At 41.6% G+C, this 24625-nt stretch overlaps 2 protein-coding genes across 8 annotated transcripts in view; one reads left to right on the top strand and one right to left on the bottom strand.

The window, feature by feature from the left end:
- cfap92 (cilia and flagella associated protein 92 (putative)) overlaps positions 1–22233 on the top strand; it is a 126062-nt gene extending 103829 nt beyond the window's left edge. For all 6 annotated transcript variants that reach the window (XM_062973834.1, XM_062973835.1, XM_016991618.2 and 3 more), the window contains 9 exons: positions 463–657; positions 1760–2042; positions 11598–11762; positions 13774–13986; positions 15599–15743; positions 18172–18329; positions 18691–18857; positions 20695–20792; positions 22065–22233. In XM_062973834.1, coding sequence (XP_062829904.1) covers positions 463–657; positions 1760–2042; positions 11598–11762; positions 13774–13986; positions 15599–15743; positions 18172–18329; positions 18691–18857; positions 20695–20792; positions 22065–22099 — 1459 coding nt within the window. In that variant the 3' untranslated portion in view covers positions 22100–22233. The remainder of the gene's footprint in view (positions 1–462; positions 658–1759; positions 2043–11597; positions 11763–13773; positions 13987–15598; positions 15744–18171; positions 18330–18690; positions 18858–20694; positions 20793–22064) is intronic.
- acad9 (acyl-CoA dehydrogenase family member 9) overlaps positions 16998–24625 on the bottom strand; it is a 28100-nt gene continuing 20472 nt past the window's right edge. For both annotated transcript variants that reach the window (XM_062973854.1, XM_003217703.4), the window contains 4 exons: positions 23678–23755; positions 23072–23200; positions 21863–21935; positions 16998–21510 (listed from right to left, as the gene is read on the bottom strand). In XM_062973854.1, the coding sequence (XP_062829924.1) occupies positions 21410–21510; positions 21863–21935; positions 23072–23200; positions 23678–23755 (381 nt within the window). In that variant the 3' untranslated portion in view covers positions 16998–21409. The remainder of the gene's footprint in view (positions 21511–21862; positions 21936–23071; positions 23201–23677; positions 23756–24625) is intronic.

The following is a 24625-nucleotide window of genomic DNA, read 5'->3' as shown; positions in this document are numbered from 1 at the left end:
TTTGTTCCTTTTCTTTCCTTTTGCTCTGGGCTTGATAGAGGTGAATTGTTTTAGTTAAAATCCCTCAATTATTTTAACTTTGCGAATGAAGGATATATGTGCCAACCTTTGTCCAGATCTACCAAGACTTGGTACCATGTACCAAGTCTTTGAGGTACAAACCTGCAAACATACACATATACATTGATTTTGTATATATGTTGATTCCACTTTGCAGTTCTTGTGTAAAGAACATAGAGGCGAAGATTGTAACAAACAAGTTTTTTAGTGTTATAAGATATAAATGTTTTATTTAAATATATTAATTGTTGATTAGTGCTTGTTTCTTTTTATTTTACAGGGGGTTTACATGCATATAAAATACCTCTATTTGGAAGCTGAAAAGTAAAGTATATGGAAGTTCAAAAATAAGATTAAAAAGTATTTGGTTAATTATGCAGTCCTCTTTCTTGTTTATTATAGATTGCAAGAAGCTAAACGTGGAAGATTACAAATATTTTATAATTCACAGCTGTCTTTTCATCAACGCTTGTACACAGATCTTGAAGCTATTGTGTTTCATATTCGCCTCTGCAAGTCTCTCACGAGTATCATGAAGCATCCTTTGCTGTATATCAGGGATATGGTTCCTCAGCCATGTTTTGAAGCTTTGGTCAGGTTAGCATGTTTTTGGATTTCTAACATTCTCCCCGTCCCTCTCTCCCCTCCCCCCTCTCTTTTCCCCTCTCCTCTCCCTCTCCCCCCCCCCCCCCACATCCCTAACTCTGCCCTTAAGCTTTGTGAACCCACAAAGTTCTTCCATCTTCCATCCTCACCTGTTTTGTATAATGGAACAGGTTTGGAAATACAGAGGAAACATTTTAAATATAACCACAAACTTGTATTTACTACAAGAAAATATTGGCTATAACCACAAACATTTACTGTGGTACAGAAAATATTGGATTCACACTGAAATTAATGAATGAAATCATATAATTTTTGTATTTAAAGTAGTTTTAAAAGTGGTGTTATGTCTGACCACTGAATATGTAAATATGAGGTGGCATCCAACTTAAATTTGTTTTTGGTCTAAAATTTGCATCTATATGTGGACATGAAGATGAGCATCGCTTGGATCACCTTTCCGGCTACTGAAAGCTGTACGTCTATTAATCATGCCCATTCAGTGGTGCAGATTAAAATTCTGTTTTTAAAGCAGCGGTACATTGAATTTCAATAAGATCTTCATACTTTGGCACAGACGTTTCGAAAAGATTGAGGTTTATTTTGTGGAATCCCTGCATTGCTTTTGTGGAACCATAGGTTTCTGCGGAACACAGTTTGGGAATCACTATTCCAGATAATAGTTGGCAAGATTGTTTGGGTGTCCTGAGCTGTAAAGTTGGCAACTTAAGAAGAGTGGGAGGCGTTGTGGTTTGGGCATTAAACCGTGACTCTGGTGATCAAATTCCCGCTTGACCATGGAAACCCAGTGGGTAACCTTGAGCAAGTAATGTACTCTTAGCCTCAGAAATCCTCTGATACAGTCACCACATGGTTACCATAAGTCGCGAATATCTTGAAGACACACAAAAGCAGACATGTCAGCCTTTTATTTCACCTTCTGGGAGTATTGGTTATGGAGACATTCATAGTATGTGATGCTGAATACCAATAGATAGTCTTATTCATTCTTACATTAATCTAAAAGAAAATGTTGCATTTTTGTGAACCAAAATGCTATCATCTCTTCCTATTATTTCTCTTTCTTCTCCAGACTTGATTACATCTGCCAGGTTACAAGGTTAAGGGATGTGATCCATCACAATCTTTTGCCTTCTGCAGAAATGATTACAATCCTGAGCCGAGAGTTCGGCATTCCTCTTGGTGAAGATGACCTATTTATTGAGCAGTACACAACCATCTCAGACAAATTTAATATTCCAGTCATGTGTTTGCACAGGAGACGAGATATGCGTTCCCCTTTGGATAACCAGAATGAAGAGTACATATTGAGAAAAAGGGAAATGGAAAATCGAACTCCACAAGACTATATTCAGGTGAGCGTAAGATTGAGATTATTTCAATATACTTGTGTTGGAATCTTAAGGAACCATGATACTGCAGCATGTGCATGGAGGATTGTTACTTAGACATCAGCACACCTCACTTATGAAAACTTATGTACCCAGGGCATGCTTTTTTTCTTTTAATCCAATCTACAGTACTGGTAGGGCCTAAATACTTTAAATGCACCAGATCCAGTCTGATCTTGAAAGTGAAGCAGGGTTACCCCCATTAGTACTTGGATGGGGACTGCCAATGAATACCAGGTACTGCGGGTTACATTTCTGAAGAAATAACTGGCAAAATCATGTTTGAATGTTACTTGCCCAAGAAATCCCTATGAAATTCAAAAGGCTGCCATCAGTTAGCAGACAATTTGGAGACATGCACAAATACACAGTTTTAGTACAAGCTTGTGAAAGGATTGCGTCAAGTGCTCTGTTGTTACCTGCTGCTGCTGGGACAAATCTCATTTTTCTGCCACACATAAACAAAACACTCCCATGTGCATCTTTTATGTTTATTATCGGCAAGTGTATGTGCAATGCTAAGTAGTTTACTCAGAAGTTAGTATTACTTAGCTCAGTGGCACTTGACCACAGAGGCTAAAACCACAGACATTTTGTTTATATGAAAGAAATAAACCTGTTGAGACACAGAGGCCTTTTTTTTCGTGTCAGGAGCAACCGGAGTTGCTTCTGGAGTGAGAGAATTGGCCGTCTGCAAGGACGTTGCCCGGGGGACGCCCGGATGTTTTGATGTTTTACCATCCTTGCGGGAGGCTTCTCTCATGTCCCCGCATGGAGCTGGAGCTGATAGAGGGAGCTTATCTGCACTCTCCCCAGGTGGGATTCGAACCTGGCAGCTTTCAGGTCAGCAACCCAACCTTCAAGTTACGAGGCTTTTATCCCCTTGGCCACCGGCGGCTCCTACAGAGGCCTTAAAGAGCCACACACACAATAATTTGCAACAAAAGGTTTATTGCAAAACAAAATATGCTCGGAGATGCTTAACTACAGTGTCTCTGGCCAAAACTCAAAGTACCTACCCAAACTGGGCTCCAAAAGATAAACAGAAAATAATCTGGATTAAACGGAAGGAAAACCCGGATTAAAACGCAGTCACAGTAACAGCAAACAAACAGCGCTGTAACAAAGGCGTTTCAACAAACAGCGCTGCACACAAAGCATTGAATGCAGGAAGAGTTGTCCAGGCCAGCCGAAATCCCAAAGTAGCCGAAGAAGAAGGTCCTAATCAACGTCATTTCCAAGGTGGTCAAACAAAGCCGCAGTCGAGTCAATCCAAGAGCCAGGAATGGAGAAAGCCACACTCACGATAAGCCAATCCAAATGTCATTTCCAAAGTGGCCAAGCAGAGCCGAAGTTGAGTCAATCCAAGAGCCAGGAAGGGAGAAAGCCACACTCACGATAAGCCAATCCAAACGTTGTTACCAAGATGGTCAAACAGAGCCGTAGTCGATTCAGTCCAAGAGTCCAGGAAGGGAGAGAGCCACACTCACGATAAGCCAGTCCAAGTTGAAGAATCACAGGAACCAGGAATGCCAAGCTGTAGAGCCCGAACCCAAAACCCAACAGGAAAACAGGCAGCGACAAACCCACACGATAATGACACTTTGCCTTCTGCAAAGATTCCCCATTTCAGAGCCTACTTTTAACTTACACATCATTATCCGAAGATGAGCTGGCCTCCACCCCATCGTCATCTCTTACAACTGTCCTTGTCGTCACACATGAACCCCGGTTACCATTTCTCCAGTTCCTCCATCTCCTATCAAGACTTAGGTTTCCCCATGACCCGGATGTATCTCCCGTTTGCCAATCCTCCTGTCCCGAAAACCCCACAAAAGTATCTCTAGAAGTTGGCTCTGCACATATATCCCTTATCTCTTGTACCTTAGTCCAATCCAATGTGTTCATCTCGTCCTCGTCACTCCCAGACCCATCATTCCCAGAGAAACCCAAAAACGACTTATCATCTGTAGGAGCAGTAAGTATATCCCGGAGCTTCTTCCTCTCCCGTTCCTCATCTGATTCTTGCTCCCGAGTAACCCTCATAATGCCTCTATTCCCATCCAGCCCATCTCCTTCCTCACTCATTGACTCCTCGCCACTTGAAAACCCTTCGAATGTGTCTTCATCAGTAGGTGCCATAAGTATATCCCGGATCCTTTTCCTTTGCTGTTCTTCATCTGACACTTGCTCACGATTAGCCCTTTTCCTCCTACTGGTACTCATACTACTGTTTGCAACATTACTTGCTGACTCAACTACAACAAAACCTGTCCTCAAAGCTGCAGTTTCTGGGCTCCTACTTGGTTTGTTTCAGCATCATTACTGTAAAGGTAAAGTATACTTAACAAAAACCTGGTTCAGATAGACCAAATAATCTGCCTGAATTTTGTGTTCTCTGAGGGTTGGGAAGATGATAGGAAGATAGAGGTATATGAATAGCTCACAAAAATGCATTTAGTGTTTACTAGAAGTTCCAGCCATTTACTTCTAGCGTATTGTCATTTTTCTTCGTGTACTCTGTGAATACACACTAGTGGTGATTACTGCGCCTGCGCAGGCTCCAATGGAAAATCTTCCAAGCTGAATCTTTCAAATTTTGGTGGTAACCCCGCCCCTCTCCCCAGAGGGCATAAAGGCCGGCCCTGGGCGCACGCTCCCCAGTTCCTTTTTTCTACCGCAAGGTTCACATTGGAATCTTCCCATGTCAACTACATGCTTCAAGAGGTGCATGGAATGTCCAGCCAAAATTCCTGACTCTGACAGCCACGCGAAGTGCCTTCTCTGTTTAGGCGAAGAGCACATCGGCTCCTGCCGCCATTGCCTTGCCTTCACAGCCCATGCGAGAAAAAACCGAATGGCTCACCTGAAAGCGCTCCTGTACCAGAGGTCTCTTGCTCCAACGCCATCGATCTCCACCTCGGTCCCTGCATCTTCCTCCTTGATGGCCTCAACCAGCTTCAGAGCCTCAAAGGCTTCAAAGATCTCTAAACCACTGTGTATGGTAACTACCGCTACTGTGATGACTCATGGGGCTTGAAGTCCTGTTCCTAGTACTATTGTGGCAGACGAAGAGGAAAACATGGGATTTTCGCCGGTTCAGCAAGAGCCGGAGTCTCTTCACCTGCAGGATGTTGATGTTTGCCCTCAAGAATTCAGCCAAACAGGCCTTGGGCAGAACTCCCCCCCCCCGTTTTCCAGGAGGGAAAATTATTCTAAAGATAGGGGAGTCAGGGAGGCTAATCGCAGAAGCCTGAGAATCGCTGCCAAACAAATGGCTGATTAGGTCTGCTTCCCTTGGGAAATTCTAAGGAGTCATGCATCTGGACAGAGTTGGGTTTCGCTTCTCGTTCTCTAGGGAAAGAGTTCTGTTGGAGGGAAAACGAGACCCAATATAGGTGTTTGGCGCGAGGATTTCCTTGCGGAGTCAATTGATCAGCTTGAGGAGAGAGATCGTGTGTGGACTTCGTATTCCCAGTTCCTTGCTTCTCGGATCAAGCTTCAAGCCTTGCCTTGTCTCACGGTTTTACCACGGACTCTGTTTCATGCTTCATGTTCGTCTTGCCTCTAGTCACGGATCTAGCCAAGAATCAAGTTTATTTCCAGCCTTGTTGTCAAGCTTCATTGGACTTTAAAGACTCTGCTATTTCCCCACACTATTGCTTGGCAAAGTGTGTGTTTCGGTCAAGTGGATTAAAACTTTGAACTCTAATATCATTTATTGGACAATACATTTCTGGACTATATCTGACCTCATCTGAAAGGTCTGCTTCTGAACTATATTCTTCACTTGTTTTTATTGATTTTATATATTTCTTTAATAAAGATATTAGATAGAGACTGGCCTCTGTGTAAGGTTATTGGTGCTCTGCAGCCAGGGTCCTGACAGCTATAGTCTTGACCCAGTCGGGCAAGGTGGGCCCCTCGTCGACGTCGAGTTTGGTGGTCTCGGCAGCCTTGGTCTGTTCCCACCTAAGAGCCCCTCTATCCACTTCAGCAATGAAAATTGCTTTTAAATGGGCCCATGAGGAGACTTGCCACTCTCAATCTGATTCTGTGGCTCCAGGCCCAATACCTCCCACACCGAGAAAATCCATGAGGGCTCCATCTAAACAACCTCCCGCCAAGGGGAGAGCACCGCAGAGTTCCTCCTCGGCATCCTCCAAAAAAGATGTCCCTTCCTCCTCAGAGATGTCAGCGAGATGTTCCTCGCCGATCCAACCGGCTCAACCCATGAGGTCTCCCTTGCAATCTCCGACCTGCCAGTTGTCGGAAGGTGAATTGCAGGACTCACCCTACCACTCCAACCAAACAGTGGTCAGAGTCTCAGTTCCACAAACTCGGGCTGAGCAACCCTAAGCCCACCAGGAACTTTTTCCTCCTTCCACAACCCCGGAAAGAGGAAGGCAAATGGCTTGCCTCACTAGAGTGGTTCAGGCCTTGGCCTCAAAACACCCTACCACCACAACTGCGACTCAATCTGCTCCTCCCCCGGCAACCCCACCGGCAGATCCGCATGTAATGTCTCCTCTTTGATCCCCTCAAGGGACCGAGGATGAAGACCATGATGTCGAACTTGCGGAATCTGTACATTCTGATTCAGTCCTTTCCCTTGGGCTCGACTTCTCTCCAGCTCCAGAAACCTACGAAGTCGATCCCCCATCTCTGTCCTGTTTTGTCTTTCAAGAACAGCCTTAAGGCACTGTGGTAAGTAAATGAAAACTGCTTTACTTCAGCAAAACATAAAGTACAGCACATTCAGTGGAATAATGCAAAAAGAAGCAAGTATGTCTGAGGGCAAATGCAGCTCTTAGTCTCTGATACAGCAAATAGCAGTCTTACTTCAGAAAAAGAAACAGCAATAAATCCAGAAGCAGACTCGGAGCAGGCACACAGGGAGCAAAGACATTAGAGTCAGTTTGTTACCAGCAAGAGCTGGCTGCACCTGCTTCTGCTTTATAACTCTTGAGTCCCTTCACAGCTGCTAGGGCAGTTCCTAATTACTGAGCTGCATTTCTGGCAGCTATTCTAGCTGAACGACATCTCTGTGTTTCCTTTCGCCTCTCCTGAAAAGTGGGTTCTTGTAAAGCCTCCTTAGATTCCAACTCACCCTCAGATTCATGAACACTTTCCTGCGCCCCTTCCACTTCTGAAGAAGAGGAATCCCTAACAATCTCCTACTGGCAATGTTTGGGCCTTTGCCGATCAGATGGTCAGGATGGCTGATATTCTCGGACTCGAAATTAAACAAATGACAGGCCCCATCTTTAAACGGGTCCAAGCAGAGGCTCCCCTGGCTCCTCTGCTTCCATTTCTGCCTTATCTTATCGACGTGATCCAGGGATCCTGGAAAACTCCATCGTCGATACCGCCAACCACAAAATGTATCGAGGCATGGTACCGCACTGATGATGACTTGCTAATATGGCTGAAGCACCATCCCCCGACCCCAACTTGGTAGTCATCAAGGCAGCTCAATCTGCTGGTTGCCAAGCCAACACCCCAGAAGATCAAGAGGGTAAGCACTTTGACGCGGTCGGCCACAAACTTTACTCCGGAGCCCTCCTCTTCTGCCGGATGGCCAATTATGGAGCCTGCATGGGGCCTACCAGCAAATTCTCTGGGAGGAGGCTCAACCATTCTTGCCAAGCTCTCCGATGAAGATCGGTCAGTATTTATGACCCTACAACAGGAAGCAGACTCCTTGGCCCACCATCAAATCCAAATGGCCAAGCATACTGGTGACACTGCAGGCAAAATGATTGCACATGCCGTTGTGATCCACCACCACTCCTGGTTGAGGATGTCGGGCCTCTCCTCCTCCTCCAGGCAGGTTATCGAAGACCTACCTTTTGATGCACTTGGCCTGTTCAATGCCGGAACAGATGACAAGTTGAAATGTAATCAAGATTTTAAGATCCTGGCAGCTAAGTGTGGAGTCCAACAATCCCACGATCAGTGTACTCACTGGTATCCACACCGGTTTCGAAGGTTCCCTCACCAGCCCTTCACCAATCAGGGCTATACACAACCCGCTAGACAAGGCCAATCAAACCAGCACCACCAGCAGAGGAAGCACCACCAGGCTCAAAAGCACAGTGGCCACTCCGCTTCCAACAATAACAATCAACCTCGCCGTCAAGTTTGACGCCCTACCCCTCGATGCCGTCTCACCCTGGCTTACCATTGCTGCCTCCATCCACCTTGAGGCCTCACAAAACCGACCTCAAAACCTTCAATTTGGCGACCGCCTCTCCTTTTCAAAGGCATGGCAAGATACTACCTCAGATGCATGGGTGCTAAAGATTGTAAAAGATGGCTATGCTTTGGAATTTGAAGAATTTCCACCAATGGGACACATCCTCCGTACCAAGCAATTTCCCGAAATACTTGAAGTAAAAACACTTCTTTCAAATAGAGCAATCCAGCTAACTCCTTCAGAGCAGGACATGTACGCTTTCTTTTCCAGGTACTTTACCATTCCAAAAAGAGGAGGCGGTCTCTGCCCCATCCTAGATCTCAAGAGATCTAAACTCGTTCATTCACGTCTCCAAGTTCCCTATGTTGACCATATCATCGATCATCCCTCTCTTAAACTGAGGAGACTACTTTGCCTCCGTAGACTTATGAGACGCTTACTTCCACATCTCGATCAGAAAATCCCACAGGCATTTCCTCTCCTTCAAGGTCCTCGACCAAACCTAACAATAATAATAATAATAATAATAAAACTTTATTTATACCCCGCCACCACCTCCCCAACGGGGACTCGGGGCGGCTAACATGGGGCCATGCCCAGAACAATACAATATAATAAAATATAAAAACAGCATATCATAGCACAATTAAAAGTAATACAATAGATGATAATAGACATTACATCAAGAAATAAAAAAAAAACCAGTAGAACAAGGGCAGGCCGCACGAACACAAAGATAAAAACCCGGAGTGAGAGGGACAGAGGGGTACTCTACTGTGGACAGGGACATATGAAAGTGGGACAGTCGAGAGGATAGATGTTCGGGGGGGGGGGGGAGTAACACAGAAATATATAACAGAAATTACTCACCGAAAGCACAGCGGAAGAGCCATGTTTTCAAGTCTTTCCTAAAAGCTAAGAAAGTGGGAGCTTGCCTGATTTCAGCAGGTAGTGGATGGCCATTGTCCTCCCTTTTTCTAAAATCCAACCTCCCCACTTGAGAAAGGGCTACACCTCCTTGATGTTAGGAGGGCCTTGTTGTTTTACAAGGACAGGACATGACTTAGCAGAAAAACTCCTAGACTTTTTGTGTCCTATGCCCCTGACAAACTGGGTAACGCACTTACTTCCCAAAGACTCTCTCACTGGATTGCTTCAAACACCAAAATTTCATGCCAGCTGGCTCACGCCCCCCCCCCCCCCCCTGGTCAAGCTGAGGTCCACCAGAGCTCTAGCAGCACCAACGGCCTTCCTTAAGGGAATTCCCCTGGACTCTATCTGTAAGGCAGCCATATGGGCTACACCCTTACATTTGTTTCTCACTACAGGATAGACTCCAGGACTCACAGAGATTAGTCTTTGGGAAGATCAATTCTTTCTGCCTGCCTCCCTTGAATATATCTCTTCTACAAACCATATAATAACAAAGACTCAAGATTACAGTCTTAAAACAAAGTTTATTGTTCTTTGTAAGAGATATCTGTGTTGGTTGTTCCCTGTTGTACACCACCAGGCGCATGACTCCTGTTCAGATTCTGGTCACTCCCTGTAAAAAAATGTAAATGATGAGACAATGAATCTATTTCTGCAGACCAACTACTGTACCTTTCTGTGTTAAACATGCTTACTAATGTTTTTTTCATTATGTCTTAGTTCTATTTCTACAATTTATGAGATTCATGCTGCGTTCCTCCTTCCAGTCTGTTATCGTGATGACTTTATTGATGTACCTATTACTAATTATGATACATATCATGTTTCATCATGTTTACCTCTATACTTACCTCACCCTCTGGTTCTTACCTCCAGTTACCCCCATTGCGGGTCTCCTCTGTAAAAAAAAAAGAGGGGGGAAACAATAACATATACCTACCTCACGCAGCCACTGTCCATGGCCTCTGTTGCCTTGTTATATGTTTGCACTTGTTTTATATGCACTGTAATTGCACTCAGACATTTTTGCTACCTCCACTTCAGTGGATTTATATTTCTCAGGTCACTTGGGTCTTTTAGGACCCCCAGCTATCTCCACCATTGCTGTCCTATATGTGCCTTAATAAATCTTATGTTTGGACACTTCACTTCTTGTCAGTTTGCTATGTCCCGCCAGCCTGGACTTTAGTCTCCACTAGTGTGCATTAACAGAGTACACAAAGAAAAAGGACAGGTTGCTTACCTGTAACCATGATCCTCTGTGAATTCACACAATCCCGCTCTTCCTCCCCTCTGGCAAACCTCTCCCTTTCTTGTTGCCTTTGTGGCATAGGAACTGGGGAGCGTGCGCCCGGGGTCAGCTTTTATGCCCTCTGGGGAGTGGGGTGGAGTTACCGCCAAAATTTGAAAGATTAATTTTGGAAGATTTTCTGTTGAAGCCTGTGCAGGCACAGTAATCTCTACTAGTGTGAATTCACAGAGTAACACTTGAAGAAACATTGCTACAGGTAAGCAACCTGTCCTTACTCAGGGGTTCTTTGCTAATAAATTGGGCAGAGGGCAGAAGAAGATAAGTTACTGGAATGTGTGGCTTCCAGGATACATAGCCGTGTTCTAGCAACATTTTCTGCTGATGTTTTGCCCGTATCTATGGCTGGAATCTTCTGAGGATCACAAGAAAACGTTGCTAGAACATGGCCATGCAGCCAGAAACCACTCAACACTCCAATGATTCAGCTGTGAAAGGCTTTGACAATACATTGAACATCTTTACATGGAGAAATTGTTCCAAGACAAACGAAGATATATTACTATCTCAGCAGAAAGCTAGCTAGCAGTTGGTAGACTACAGGTCAAGCTCAAACCTTTGGTATCTGGCCCATAATCTACATCATCTTCCACACTGTTCTTTTATCCCAGGATTTGACCCCATATTATCTGTTTATCTCAGATAAACATATATTCTAGTTTAAAGCAGATAATCTGGGATCAGATCCTGGGATAAAGGGCAGTGTGGAAGGGCCCCTAGTTTACACCCACATTTCTTCAGTTCCCTGTAGATTGTTGTCTAATCCAGGAGAAGCCTCCCACAAGGATGGTAAAACATCCAGGCGTCCCCTGGGCAACGTTCTTGCAGACGGCCAATTCTCTCACTCCAGGAGCAACTCCAGTTGCTCCTGACACGGAATAGTGTGAACATGTGGTTGATGTATTTTCTAAAAGTGTAAGTCTGGCTTTGTTTTACTGCTGTAGTGTTTATCCTGGCACTATCTTACCTGGGAGTTTGGTTATTGATTTTCTCTATAGTAGTGGTCCCATTTTTATTTTCAGAGCAACATTATTTTTGCTAATAAGAGTTATATAGGATCAGTTCATGTTTCTTCCAGGGTAATATTGAGAACTTGAACCTGTTCAACAAGATGATGAGAAGGGAAGTGCCCCAAACCATTCGGGCTTTTCCTTCTGATGGAAAGTCCATCTTCAACTACAGTTGTCAGGCTTTGAATTCTGCAGAAATTACGAAGAATCTCCTTCGAGTGGAGATGGCAAAGGTGAGAGATCAGCCAGATTGCATTCTTCGTTTAGCTATGTTTTATTGCATATTAAAACATTGTCAATTAAAAGGACTGGAAGATGCATGGATATATTACAATCAAAACTGAATAGTTGTTGTCAGTCAGGATAGTAGACCTTGTTAAAATAAATTGCATTGAAAAAGTAAGTCCTTCCACTGCGCCCAAAAGCAAACACTATTGAATAATGATTCTAAGAAATAAAGATGATTGTGTTTGTTCACTGGGTGCCTGTATTTAGTTTTTGGATTGTGTATTAAGGTGATATGCTCATAAAACACCCAAAGTGTATTTCGGTGAATTAAGAGCAAAGGTAGTTGTCATGGTATGGAATTTATAAAGCTTTCTTTAAGCCATGGGATTCCTAACTGACAGTCCACTTTGACATAAACAGAGCATTCAGGTATTTCTAAATTATTCTTGTGTATCAATAATGCACTTGTGGTTTTCTTTTGTATTCATAGTGTTTCCTTGTTCAGTATTTACTAACTAGTCAGATAAATTTGAAATATCTCAAATGTGCTGACATTTCTGTATGTGGTTACTGTGTGTGTACTTACTGGAGAATATAGTATGTGAATTGCTGAATACCTAGGATTGGATCTGCCATCTGCCTTCTGTGGACAGACATTGCCACTGCCCAATTTTCAGGAATCCCCTTTTGCTATTCTACAACACCTTGTCCCATTCAGTAGAGCATCCCAGTCCATATAGCATTTTCAGGGGGAAGGAGAAATGGGCTCCTGCCTACACAGATCCACTGTGGGCCTATGTTTTCTACTGGGGTTTAGTTCCATGATCCCCGTGGATACCAAAATCCGTGGATGCTCAAGTCCCACAATATACAATGGCATAGAAAAATAGTGTCCCTTATACAAAATTGTAAAATCAGATTTTGCTTTTTGGATGAATTGGGGGGGAGGAATATTTTCAGCCCATGGATGGTTTAATCTATAGATTTAGAATCAGTGGATTTGAAGGGCTGACTGTATCTATATTTAGTCACTTCAGGCAATTTATGTGGCAGATGCAATGAAAACTGTTCCTAGTAAACTGTTGCAGTAAGTGTACAATGGGAAGTAGTAAAATTACATAATTTTGCTCTTCCATCCCTGTCCATACATCTGTAAAATAGCCATATGCTAGAACAGAGCTTTCTAAACTGTGTGTTGAGAGACATTTATGTGTCAGCTGCAGTGTGTAGGTTTGCTGTGCGAACGTAACGAGAAAGCACTGAGTCTTTGTGATATAAGCAATAAATTGTGTATTTTAAAAATATATATAAATGAAGGCTTTTCATGATACATTTTGTCCCTGTACATTTTATTGCAATTTATAATAATAGTAATAGCAACAACAACAACAACAACAACAACAACAACAACAACAATAAAAAAGCTATGTAACACGATTTTGTTCCTGGTTTATAAATGTCATTTCCAAATTAGTTCCAAATTAATAATTGCAAAAACTTTGTTTTTGCGGGACATCTTGCAGCACATTTTGCTATAGTTTTTCAATGAGTATCTCGTAGAGTCTCAATCAATTCAGCATAGTTTGTGGCAGCCACAAAAACCAAGTTTCTGGAGTATAACAACAACTTTCAAAGTAACTGCACAATAAAAAAGGAAATATCACTTTCAAGCCAGAAACAGAACATTTTTCAAATTTTGATACATAGTGTAATTTATGTATGTGTCTGTATTTATGTATTTGTCTGTATCTCTTATAATGAGTTGGTTCTCCCTCTGGTTTGCTCACAATTGAATGAATGTGTTGCAAAATGATGCATATCTAAAAAGGTGTGCTGCCAACATGAAATGTTTGGAAAGCTCTGTGATAGAAGTTTTATAAGAATTTCATGTCAGCGTAGAGCTGAACAGTATGTTCATTTGTAGTCTTGTAAAACCATTGGTTTACTACACATCTTCCTGGTAAACCCCCCAAAATGACAGTCTGTGGTCACATTCAAAACATGTCTCTGCCTTAGGTTCCAGGACAGAGGTTTGCTTACAGTCATAATTATATCTCTGCTATTTTTGCACCCGTGGATGAAGATATTGCGCGGAAGGCGTCCATGGAGCAGTCAAGGAAGCAGTGGCTCTCACCAGAAGGATTTGTATGCGCCGGATTTAAGAGCAGCATTGAATCTAATTGCCATCCTCGTATGCCAGACGAGGCACGGCAGATGGAGCTAAAAGAGGTGTCAAACCTTATTTTTTGAATTGTCACATCTCCTTATAGTGGCCCATCCCGTGGGAGATAGATTTAAAGGAGGGAGGGAAGCCTCATGGTTCCTCTTTCTGCAAGTACCCAATCAGATATTGAGTTTACCACTAGAGACCAGGTCAGTTGTGGCTGTGTGTGAGAAAGGGCTGGATTAAGAAATATCTTTCCCAAATGACTTGTCAGAAGTTTCTTCTAATGCCCTTTAAGAGCCAGGGATATACAGTGTTCCCTCACTACTTCGCAGTTCACTTTTCGCGGATTCGCTGTTTTACGGTTTTTCAATAAACTCTAAAAGACTATTACAAATCATTAAAAATTACAATTTACAGCCTAAGGAAGGGAGGAAGGAGAACCCGAAGGGAGAGAAAAGGAGCCCAAGCGACAACGGGAGGAGGTGATTCTCAACACACGATTGGTTGATAAATACTTAAAATAGTGTATAACTACTAAACTAATGTATAAATATTAAAATAAATATAGCATCCCTACTTCGCAGATTTTCACTTATTGCAGATGGTCCTGGAACCTAACCCCTGCGATAAATGAGGGAACACTGTACCTCTTTTTTCCTACTTAAAAATCCATTGTAGCTCTTGCTTTCATGTTATAGTCTTTGTTTCTGATTATAATTTGTTTTGCTTTAATTATGCATTGTCTTTTATTGTGATGCATTGTGTTTATTGTGTTGTTGTTCTTTTTAACTTTATTTTGGAATCTGATCAGAGAATTAATTGTAACTGAGGGAGGCTATCACTATTGAAAATAAGGCAAAAGTCCTTTATAGGCAATTCAGTGAGATCTTCATTATGAAAAGTCAGTGCCTGTGTATTTGTTCATTTGAGAACAGAAAACGAGAATCTATGTTTACAGAGTCAGTGGGAACCACTTTTATTAAATGGGGATGAGATTGGATTGCACATCTGCATTTCAATCTATCTCTTTCAAGCTCCTTGGCATTTGGGATTCTGGGCAAAATGAAAATTGCCCTGACCCCTGATTTTGAAGCTTTAAAAATTGTTAAGAAAGTGAGAGAAGCATAAGAATTTAATGGAACTGTCTTTTCAGTTCTTTTGGCCTACTGCCTATCAGTTCCATTGGGTTAAAATCTCACAATGCATAGTAGATATAATTTCCCGTGCTTCCATAATATTTCCCTATTTATTAAAAGGTAACCAAAATATAGGCATTCAAGTAAAACCCCCAAAGCACAAGCATTTTAACAAAGGCTTTGCTTTGACCTATTGCTTCCCATGCCACAGTATACACGGTTTGGAAAGTACCCTTAAATTTCAATATATTTGCTGTATGGCAATGGCAAATTACTGTTTCAGAAACAGATCAGAATGGTAGCTTGGAACCAATATACTGGTGCTTTAGATAAAGAGGGTTTTTTTTTACAGGTGTTGTTTCAGCTCACAAAAGTCAATATCAAAGCATGTCATTCATTATTTTCTTATTCAACATCAGGAAATTGCTTAGTGAAAGTACCTTCAATTTCAGTAAATGGTATATTTCCTATATTATCATATTGCTGTGCAAATTTGCAGAACATGGTTTATGATTCTGAACACTTGCAATTCATGTAGAAATGGCAAGAGAACTTTTTCAATGCTGGCCGGTTGAAGCCAGTTCTGGATCGAGAGAGATGGAGCTGGGACAAACGCAATGATGATTTTGAGCTTTACAAAAAACCACCACTTCCAGCTGTGACCTTTGACACTCACAGAGAAGGTATTTGCTATTCCGCATTCCTCTTAAGGGTGGCTCTTCTAAAACACTTCATGGTGATTTCACGCAACTGCAAGTCAGATGTAAGGGAATATTTACTGGTCCAGTCAAAGGCCCTACTTGTGAGACATTCCAGCATTATTACTCATCCCAAAAGAAAGGTTGAGATCCTGACATTATCAGGGATTAAGTCACTTGAAATCATTTTGGGGATTTACAGGAGGTATTCATCCCTTCCTTGTATGCAATCCTCTCCATACAAGGCAACTTCACAACACTAGAATGTGACCCTGCAATCATTTAGTGTTTGTGTGTGGTGTTTGTGTGTATTAGATGTCCAAGCAAGTGACATCTAGTTGTAGTTCTGCAACTTCACCACACTAGAATGTGACCCTGCAATCATTTTGTGTGTGTGTGTGTGGTGTTTGTGTGTATTAGATGCCCATCTAGTTGTAGTTCTGCAATTAGGCGAAGACAATAGACATCACCCTGCGATCCCCAAAACATGGGGGTCCAAAGAGAGCAGTGTCTGTTCTTCTCAGTAAGGGAACTGCAGCCAGACACTGCCTGGACATTGCCTTGCCACTAAGGCTATGATGCTGGGTATGTCGTCTTCTGCAGGGAGTGGAAAAGGTAGTACAGCAAATGCTCTGTGGAGGAGATCCTATGTGGTTGTGTGTATTCCAAGAGTGAAGTGTGTGGCTTTCCTTCAGGACTGACAGTTGTATGGTAGACAACCCCCCCCCTCCCCCAAGCTGCCATTTTGTTACTAATGGAAAGCAGACATTGGAGAAGCATCTGGTCACATCTCGATAGCTAGGTGTAAACATACAACTACTTCAACCAAGATCCATTGGTGACTCCAGAGGTCTTAGCAGATGATGCAGTTGGTCTGCATCTAGTTATAGGAACATAGACAGATAACTTTACAATCTCCTCTGCAATGGAATAGCCTGAGGATGATTCAGTAGTGAATCCATGTATGTGTTTTGTACTTTGGATGTTGTAGAGGGAGGAAGAGAATGACAACCTCGCTAGTGACTGAAAAAGATTTGTTGTAAGCCTTCAAGTTCATCCTTGGGTCACCATATCACAGGATTTCCTTGGCATGATTTTTCTTTCAGAGGTTTACCACTGTCTTCTTCTAAGGCTGAGACTGTGACTTGCCCAAGGTTGTCCAGTGAGTTTGCAAGGGTGCGCAGGCACTTGAACCTTGATCTCAGGAAGACTTAGTCCAATAAACAAGCCACCATACCATACTGGCCATTATGTTTTATTCACGTTTTAGTGGATGCAGCCATAACAACACTATAAAATTATGTAGAATGGCCTCAGCAGTTTCCCCTTCTCTTTTGGATCTTATGGTTGGAAGCTTTTCATTTGTGGCGAAAGTGGCTATAGTATTAAGAAACAGAAAAACCGTGGCACAGCACTTTTAATAAGGGAAGGGAACCTTTCTTTCTGGTGCTTGTTATAGATGGCTAGTTTTTATTTTGCTTTTTTCTACTGGTATCCATTCTTCTTTCACTGAAATTAAAACTTCTTCTCACAGTCTCTGCACCACACACAAATGGACTTTGCTCCTGTGCAGAACCACCACTGCAATGTTCTAAAGTGATTATTGGTTTAAAAAACATATTAGGCTATGGTGGAGAATATGCACACACTACCACTCCATAGTTTGGACTTTACTGCGGTTACAGCCAATATAGGCAGTATTGAAGGATGATACAAGTTACAGACAGCCACATAATTACAAGAGCCACCAAGTCATCCCCCCTCCCCTTTGAGCTTACTAAAATCAATGGGTCAAAGCATAAAGAGCACCAATGGAATGAGGCGATGCTTGTTCACTGTTAATGCATTACGGTAATTTTGCCCACTATTAATGCATTGCCGTTGCTTTGCCCCTTTCACCTTTTTGTTCCGATCTCAAACTGTGGTATCATTAAAACAGGTTGAAAATTACATACACTGAAAGAAATTTGAAAAATTACAGTAGAGTCTCACTTATCCAACACTTGCTTATCCAACGTTCTGGATTATCCAACGCATTTTTGTAGTCAATGTTTCAATACATCGTGATATTTTGCTGCTAAATTCATAAATACAGTCATTACTACATAGCATTACTGCGTATTGAACTACTTTTTCTGTCAAATTTGTTGTATAACATGATGTTTTGGTGCTTAATTTGTAAAATCATAACCTAATTTGATGTTTAATAGGCTTTTCCTTAATCCCTCCTTATTATTCAACATATTCGCTTATCCAACATTCTGCCGGCCCATTTATGTTGGATAAGTGAGACTCTACTGTACATGAGAAAAAGGTACCAGGTTTTTTTTTAAAGTCTGAATGAAGTTATCCGATAGCTACTTCATAATCTTGTTCTGTTCTTGCTTTTCCAATGGACACATTTGGACTAAAGAACCTAAGAAAGAAATCTGTTGCAACACTGCTCTGAAAGTCTATAGGCGCTGGCCAGGCACTGAGCTCATTGTAAGGGGACCAAAAGCCAGTTGCCAGCTTGACCGTTTCCAAGACCTCCTAAAGGATAAACCTATGAAGTTGTCCCTAAAGATGCAGGTAAGCATCTTTATTCACAAATCCAACAATCCATAATTGAACTGTTTTCAGCATATTATCAGAGCATACCGAGTTCATATGGTTTCCTAAATGTTTTGATTTTGTCAATGGCAGCAGTAAAATATAAATTTTTAATCTTACAGCATATTTGCTGCTTATAACACCAACATATTTTTGAATAAAGAATTTGAAGAGGGATTGATTTTGTGTCCATTCACTCTTTAGCTGCAACGTTATAACATAGTATATTTTAACATAAAGAGTTTTAGGCTGAAATGAACATCTAGTTCCATTTAGTTGCAAAACTGTTCAGTAAAATCAAGAAGTTATGTTGTGATACTTGCTGCTTCTGTTCTGTTAGCCTACTCCAGTTGCAGAGAAATTTGATGAAGTGGTAGAGGTCAGATTTGGTAAAGGATATGTTCCTGGAGATGATCCCCACCGAGGCTTGATGGCAAATATCAATATAATTCCATGCTACGACAGGCAAAACAATTTTTTTAAAACTCTGAAAGGAGCAGACTTCAGGTAAGTTACTCAATTGACATAACAAGATAAAACTGCAAAGATCTACTGATGCGTTTGAAGAGTTACAGTTGCTCCCTTTTGAATTACAGTAGTCTCGCTTATCCAGCCTTCATTTATCCAACATTCTGTATTCAACGCAGTCTGCCTTTTAGTAGTCAATGTTTTTGTAGTCCGTGTTTTCAATACATTGCAATGTTTGGGTGCTAAATTTGTAAATAATTAATTTTGTAATTAATACATAATGTTACCGTGGATTGAACTACTTTTTCTGTTGATTTGTTGTAAAACATGATGTTTTGGTGCTTAATTTGTAAACTCATGTAATTTGAAGTTTAATAGGCTTTTTCTTAATCCCTCATTATCCAACATTTTTGCTTATCCAACGTTCTGCCGGCCCGTTTATATTGGATAAGCAAGACTCTACTGTACTTCCATGCACTCGTGTTTAAGTTGAAAAAATCTGATGATCAACCCAACAAACCTGAGCCAACTTATATATGGATCAGTATAAGTACTTTCTCCAACATGGCATCACTTCTGGTCTTTTTAAATGCTTGCAAACAGTGGCCTCAATAAGTATATATGTCTGGGGATTACTGCTGCAACCTCCAGAATCTCTAACCTGTATGGGACACATGATGTCACTCCTCTGGGCCTCCTTCACAATCCCTGTGCTGCACCTTCCCTTCTGGGTTGCTCACAATTTAAGTAGAAGAGCACTCTTTCTCTCCCTGCCTATGCCTCCATCTCACCTGCTGTTTTGACCACACCACCATGGCTGTTTAGATTGGTAAGGCCCTGTGCTCATGCACCTGTTCTGTCTCTGGCGCCTTTCCTCTGGTCTGTGGGCAGTCAGTGAGCCTATAGAGCTGTTCTGGAGCTACTGACAGGGCTGCCACTAGCCCTGCCACCCAGGTATCACTGCTGCCAGAACCAGAACAGGGTGTGAGTGCAGGACTGTGTGTGTGTGTGTGGGGGGGGGGGGGGTGTAAGGAGAGATGGCATCACTAGGGCATCGTGAATAAGAGAGGAAGATTGTCCTCCCTCATTTGCTGCTGTGCTAACTTTGGAAAGCTACCCCAATGATGTTTGGCATAAAGCACCTCAGTCTCCAGGGAAGAAGCTGTGGCTCCTTCACCTCTGAGTCGCTTCTTACTCATTACCCCCTTCTCTTCTCATGTGCAGCAGCTGCAACCGATCTATGTGTGCATATATATGCATCAGTATGTGAGAAAGAAAAAGTGAGGACATGCACATAAAGAAAAGTCCTTTTTTTTTGAGGAAAAGGAGAGGAGACGCTGTTGGGAACTGGGCAGGACTTGGTGGTGGTGCTGGCCCCTGGAAGCATTATGGGCGCTCTCTCCTCTTAGTAGAATGACTCTTATACATCAACTTACATGTGTGTCTAAATGGAAAATAATTGTCATGACTTCATCATTAAAATATTATGTTAGCAGGAGAACATTCCATACCTTTAACATGAAGTCCTGCTTTAAGAAAAGATACGTGTACCACCTTCATTATATTAACCCCATCTCAGCAGGATTAACAATTCCAAGATTTACATCGTATGGGGAGTCTCCTGTTCTAAAACTTGTTTAAAATTATATTTACATCTTTATTTTAGATAATCTGAAGAAAATTGAGCTCTACATTTATCTCTAGAGAAGTTTACCTAACTTTTCCTCAAGCCTCATACACTGCATACATGTTTTGTACCACACGTGTTTAAATAAGAATTTAAATTCATGAATATGAATATTCTGTATCTTGAGACACTATATATCTTTGTCATATATTTAACTTAATTCCAATTTATGAATTATTTGTGTTTCAGAACAGTCTGTTATAAACATTCATTTCAGCATAAGATGATGCCCTCAAAACAAGCAGCTTTCAAAGATCAAATCTTGCCGGAAGATGTGCATGATGCAGGTAAATTGGGGGGATGAATTAGTAGTTCTAATTTCGTGACATAAAAACCCAGTGCTTCCCCTTTCTTTTCCCTCCTTTTATGGCTTGATAAGGTTTGGTTACATCTCTACTCAACACTGTAGTCCTGTCTTCTGGAACAACAGAAACCAAGGCTTGCTCCATCTGCTGATTCCCTTTTAGACCATTCCTATCTTTCCCATTCATAGGTTTTCTTCCAGGCTGAGCATATCTAGCAGCCAATTGTTTTCTCATAAGTTCTCAACCCTGTCATTCTCTGCTGCACACAGACCATGCTTGGGGTGTATGTGGCCCTCTGAAAGTTGATGGATTACAACTCCCAAAAGTTCTCACCCCTTGCTATCCCGATTAGGGCTGATGGGCATTACAGTCCAGCAACCTTTGGAGGGTAACCTGGTACACATCACTGTAGTGGGTGGATTCTTGTCATGTCTATTCAGGCATAAAAGAATTAGCACAATTTATTTTATAATAATTGCACTTCTGAAGATTCTGTTTCATAAAATGTCCCCCATTCATTTGGCTTCTTAGTCAAGAAGGATTTAGTTCAACCATTAGTATGTTTAAAACGAAGCACTTCAATTGCTGTTTCCCAGCCTTCAGAAAGTTCTGTCGAGTGGATGGGAACAAATATAGGATCTCTTTTCCAGCACTTGCTTTGCCACTTTTTTAATACTGTCATCCATGTTTTCAGGAGCAACTAGAAATAATAGAAACAGAAGTAACAATTCCTTTAGAGCCACATCTAAATGAGAGAAAACCAAATTTTTAAAACCCAAGACTGTAAACACAAGCTGTTGAGCTGGTAACAGCATCTGTCACATTAATACTAATTATGAGAAAGAGGATATAATGGGGAAGTATCAAAGGCCTCCTTTGCCATGTCGGCTCTTAGTATAGACTTAAATGCATCTCCTGTGAACAGAAATGGCATCAGGAGGGCTGATTTGAGTTTGCTACATTTTTTTTGCATTTCAGCAAAGATTATTTTCACTTATACACTGCAACTGGGATTATAAAATGATAGTATTTGGCTCAATTGGTACACTTACATTTTTCCAACTCTGCCATTGCATAGTTATTCTGGAAACCAGCTTCAGTACAAAAGATATTTGTAAGCAGAACCTAAAATCAGTGAAAACATTAACAGTTTCAAGCCTTGAAATATGCTTAAGAATTTAACCCCTTGATTATATTCTATTTTAGATATAGCCAGAGGCACAAAATAATAATCTCTCTCCTCCATTCCTTTAGTCCCACAGAAGAAAGATTCAGTGACTGAAGTATGAGAACATGAACAAAAGAAAACTGGAAAAGAATCGTGACTTCAGACAGAATTTCCTGTTTACACTTTTTGCTTAGCAGTTTTAACTTAGTATTTCTTCTGTATAATATTAAATTGCTTAAGTTTAATTATCTATGATATATTTCTTAATGTTTTGACATGCATGGCTGAGTATTGAGCACACCTATATAGATACTACTGGTAGAAAGGTCTCAGTGGTTCAAACTAGAACCTTACTTAGGCTGTTTACAATCTCGCATTAACAACTAAACACTAATTCATAAATGACTAGAAGCTGAGTAGCAGGCATCTAATGTTTGGCTCCATCATTAGATGCTCAGACACAAAACTTTTTGATACAGTGTTTCTCTTTATCCAATAGCCACTGATAGACTAAGCCACTGAACCCTGACATCACCCTTCGGGACCTCTGGAAGAGCACATTTCTATAGCTAGATGTTTCTTTGCTCTCCTGGCCCTGTCTCCATTGACTGATGACTGTTGGTGGGGCACTGCAACAACTAAAAGGGGTTAGGGATACATGACAGGAAGTACATCATAGATCCATATGCTTGGAACTTTGTTTCATGATGTAGAGTCTCAGTCTTTTACTTCCCATATGCTTCCCGCATGTCAAGATAGTTCCAACCAATGTTGGGGGGGGGGGGGAGATCTGGATCAGGCACGGACAAACTTCAGGTGTTTTCCAGTAGGCTATTAGGAATTGTGAGAATTGAAGTCCAAAACACCTAGAGAGCCAAGGTCTGCTCATGCCTGATCTGGATTTTTACACAACATACTTTTTTTTGCAATTGTTCAGTTCCGAACCTGAGTATTTTTCCCTTCTCCTGAAAATGTAATCAAAATGAATCAGCATCTCTCAAAAGCAATTTGGATTTTCTCCTATTTAATACAGTTTTCATTCATAGTCACCATTATGTTAGCTAAGTGTTGTATAAGATCTATGCAGACTCACCTCATGGTCATGATTACGCAAACCAATGGCAATAGATCGACTAGCTCTGGATATAACTGCTGTCATTGCATACAGATTAATGAGGATGTCTGCCACTCTCCTAAGAACCATCTGTTCATCTACAATAGTCTGATAAAAAGCAAGCCTTTTAGTAACAAGGAATGTCTCTTTGTTCTGAAATAATTTCCCCCCAATTCTGGATATTAGCACAGGGGTTGGCTTTACAGGTTTCTTATCAAGACTTCCCAGCTCTTGAAACAATTGCACACATCCCTTCATTAATTCAGTTTTTCCACTTGTAAACGAAGAAGCTGTGAAGTTCTTTTAGGCTGTATTAAGACTGCCCAGACTACTGGAGAAAATAAATTCAACTGATTCACTTCCTCATACATACTCTTCTATATATTCATTAAAGCGTTTCTATAACTCCTTTCTGAATCTTAATGAGAAGCGAACAAAAGTACCATCTCCCATGCTCTTTTGTACACACTATGAAGACAATTCTTGGGCTTAGAAGAGGGTTTAGTTTCAAATGTTCACTTTGGTCAAACTGGGGTGAAGGATGGGGCGGTCTTTTTCTCCCCCTTGTAAGAGAGACTTACTTACCTTGCCAAACCTTCTCAGCAAGCCTTCAACTGTAACTCCAAAATAATAAACATTCTCTTCAAGTTTCTTGGCACTTTCCTGCAAAGCACACATACAAAAAAACAAAACAAAAAACACACAACTAGGGCTTTGCATATTCTAGACACACTGACAAATAAATTATGGATAAATCTAATCTTTGAAAACTCAGGCACCTGGAGAGCCAGCCGGTATTCCTCAAGGAACTAGATTTCAGCCTGAGGCTTTCAGATGCTGAAGCCCAAGTCTAGTGGGAGACTTGCTACTTTAGCGGATCGCACTGGCTGAGATCCTGCTCATTACCTGCAGAATGTAATGCTTTGCCAGTGCATTTCTGTCAGGTAACCCACGTGCAACCTCAACTTGAGGCAGCTGGGCCAAAAAAAGGGGGATCACCTCCACAACCATTAGTGAGCACTCCACTTCTAGGCTGTTATGAGGTCTGGTAGTAAGGTAGACATCTGTGTGGCTTGGGCTATTTCAAATAGTAATAGTCTACCATTATTAAAAGATTATTGGAAGATGACCAAAGTAAAATCATAAGCTAACACAGTGTGGTTGGGGCCAGGTTGATTCCTCCTGTTTAAAAGAACCCAGGAGAGACTTTCTATTGGATTAAGGGTCTAGGAAGGAGATTTCCATTTCCTCACCCTACTTTGAGCACCTGTGTCACTTCTCATGTTACTCCATAGAGTCCCCTAACCCCAAGAACAACTTATCAAAGAGTATAGGAAGCCAAAGGGGAAGGAAGAACAAATGAAAGTGACTCTGCTCCCTCCTTCTATTAAGATTTCTAAAAGGCCGGGCTGTGGCGCAGGCTGGTTAGCAGCCAGCTGCAACAAATCACTCTGACCAAGAGGTCATGAGTTCGAGGTCAGCCTGTGCCTGCGTTTGTCTCTGTCTCTGTTCTATGTTATGGCATTGAATGTT

The sequence above is a fragment of the Anolis carolinensis genome, chromosome 2 (assembly GCF_035594765.1).
Source record: "Anolis carolinensis isolate JA03-04 chromosome 2, rAnoCar3.1.pri, whole genome shotgun sequence".
In the NCBI taxonomy this organism is placed as follows: Eukaryota; Metazoa; Chordata; class Lepidosauria; order Squamata; family Dactyloidae; genus Anolis; species Anolis carolinensis.
The sequence above is the reverse complement of the archived record's forward strand: the minus strand, read 5'-3'. Positions and strand labels throughout refer to the sequence as shown.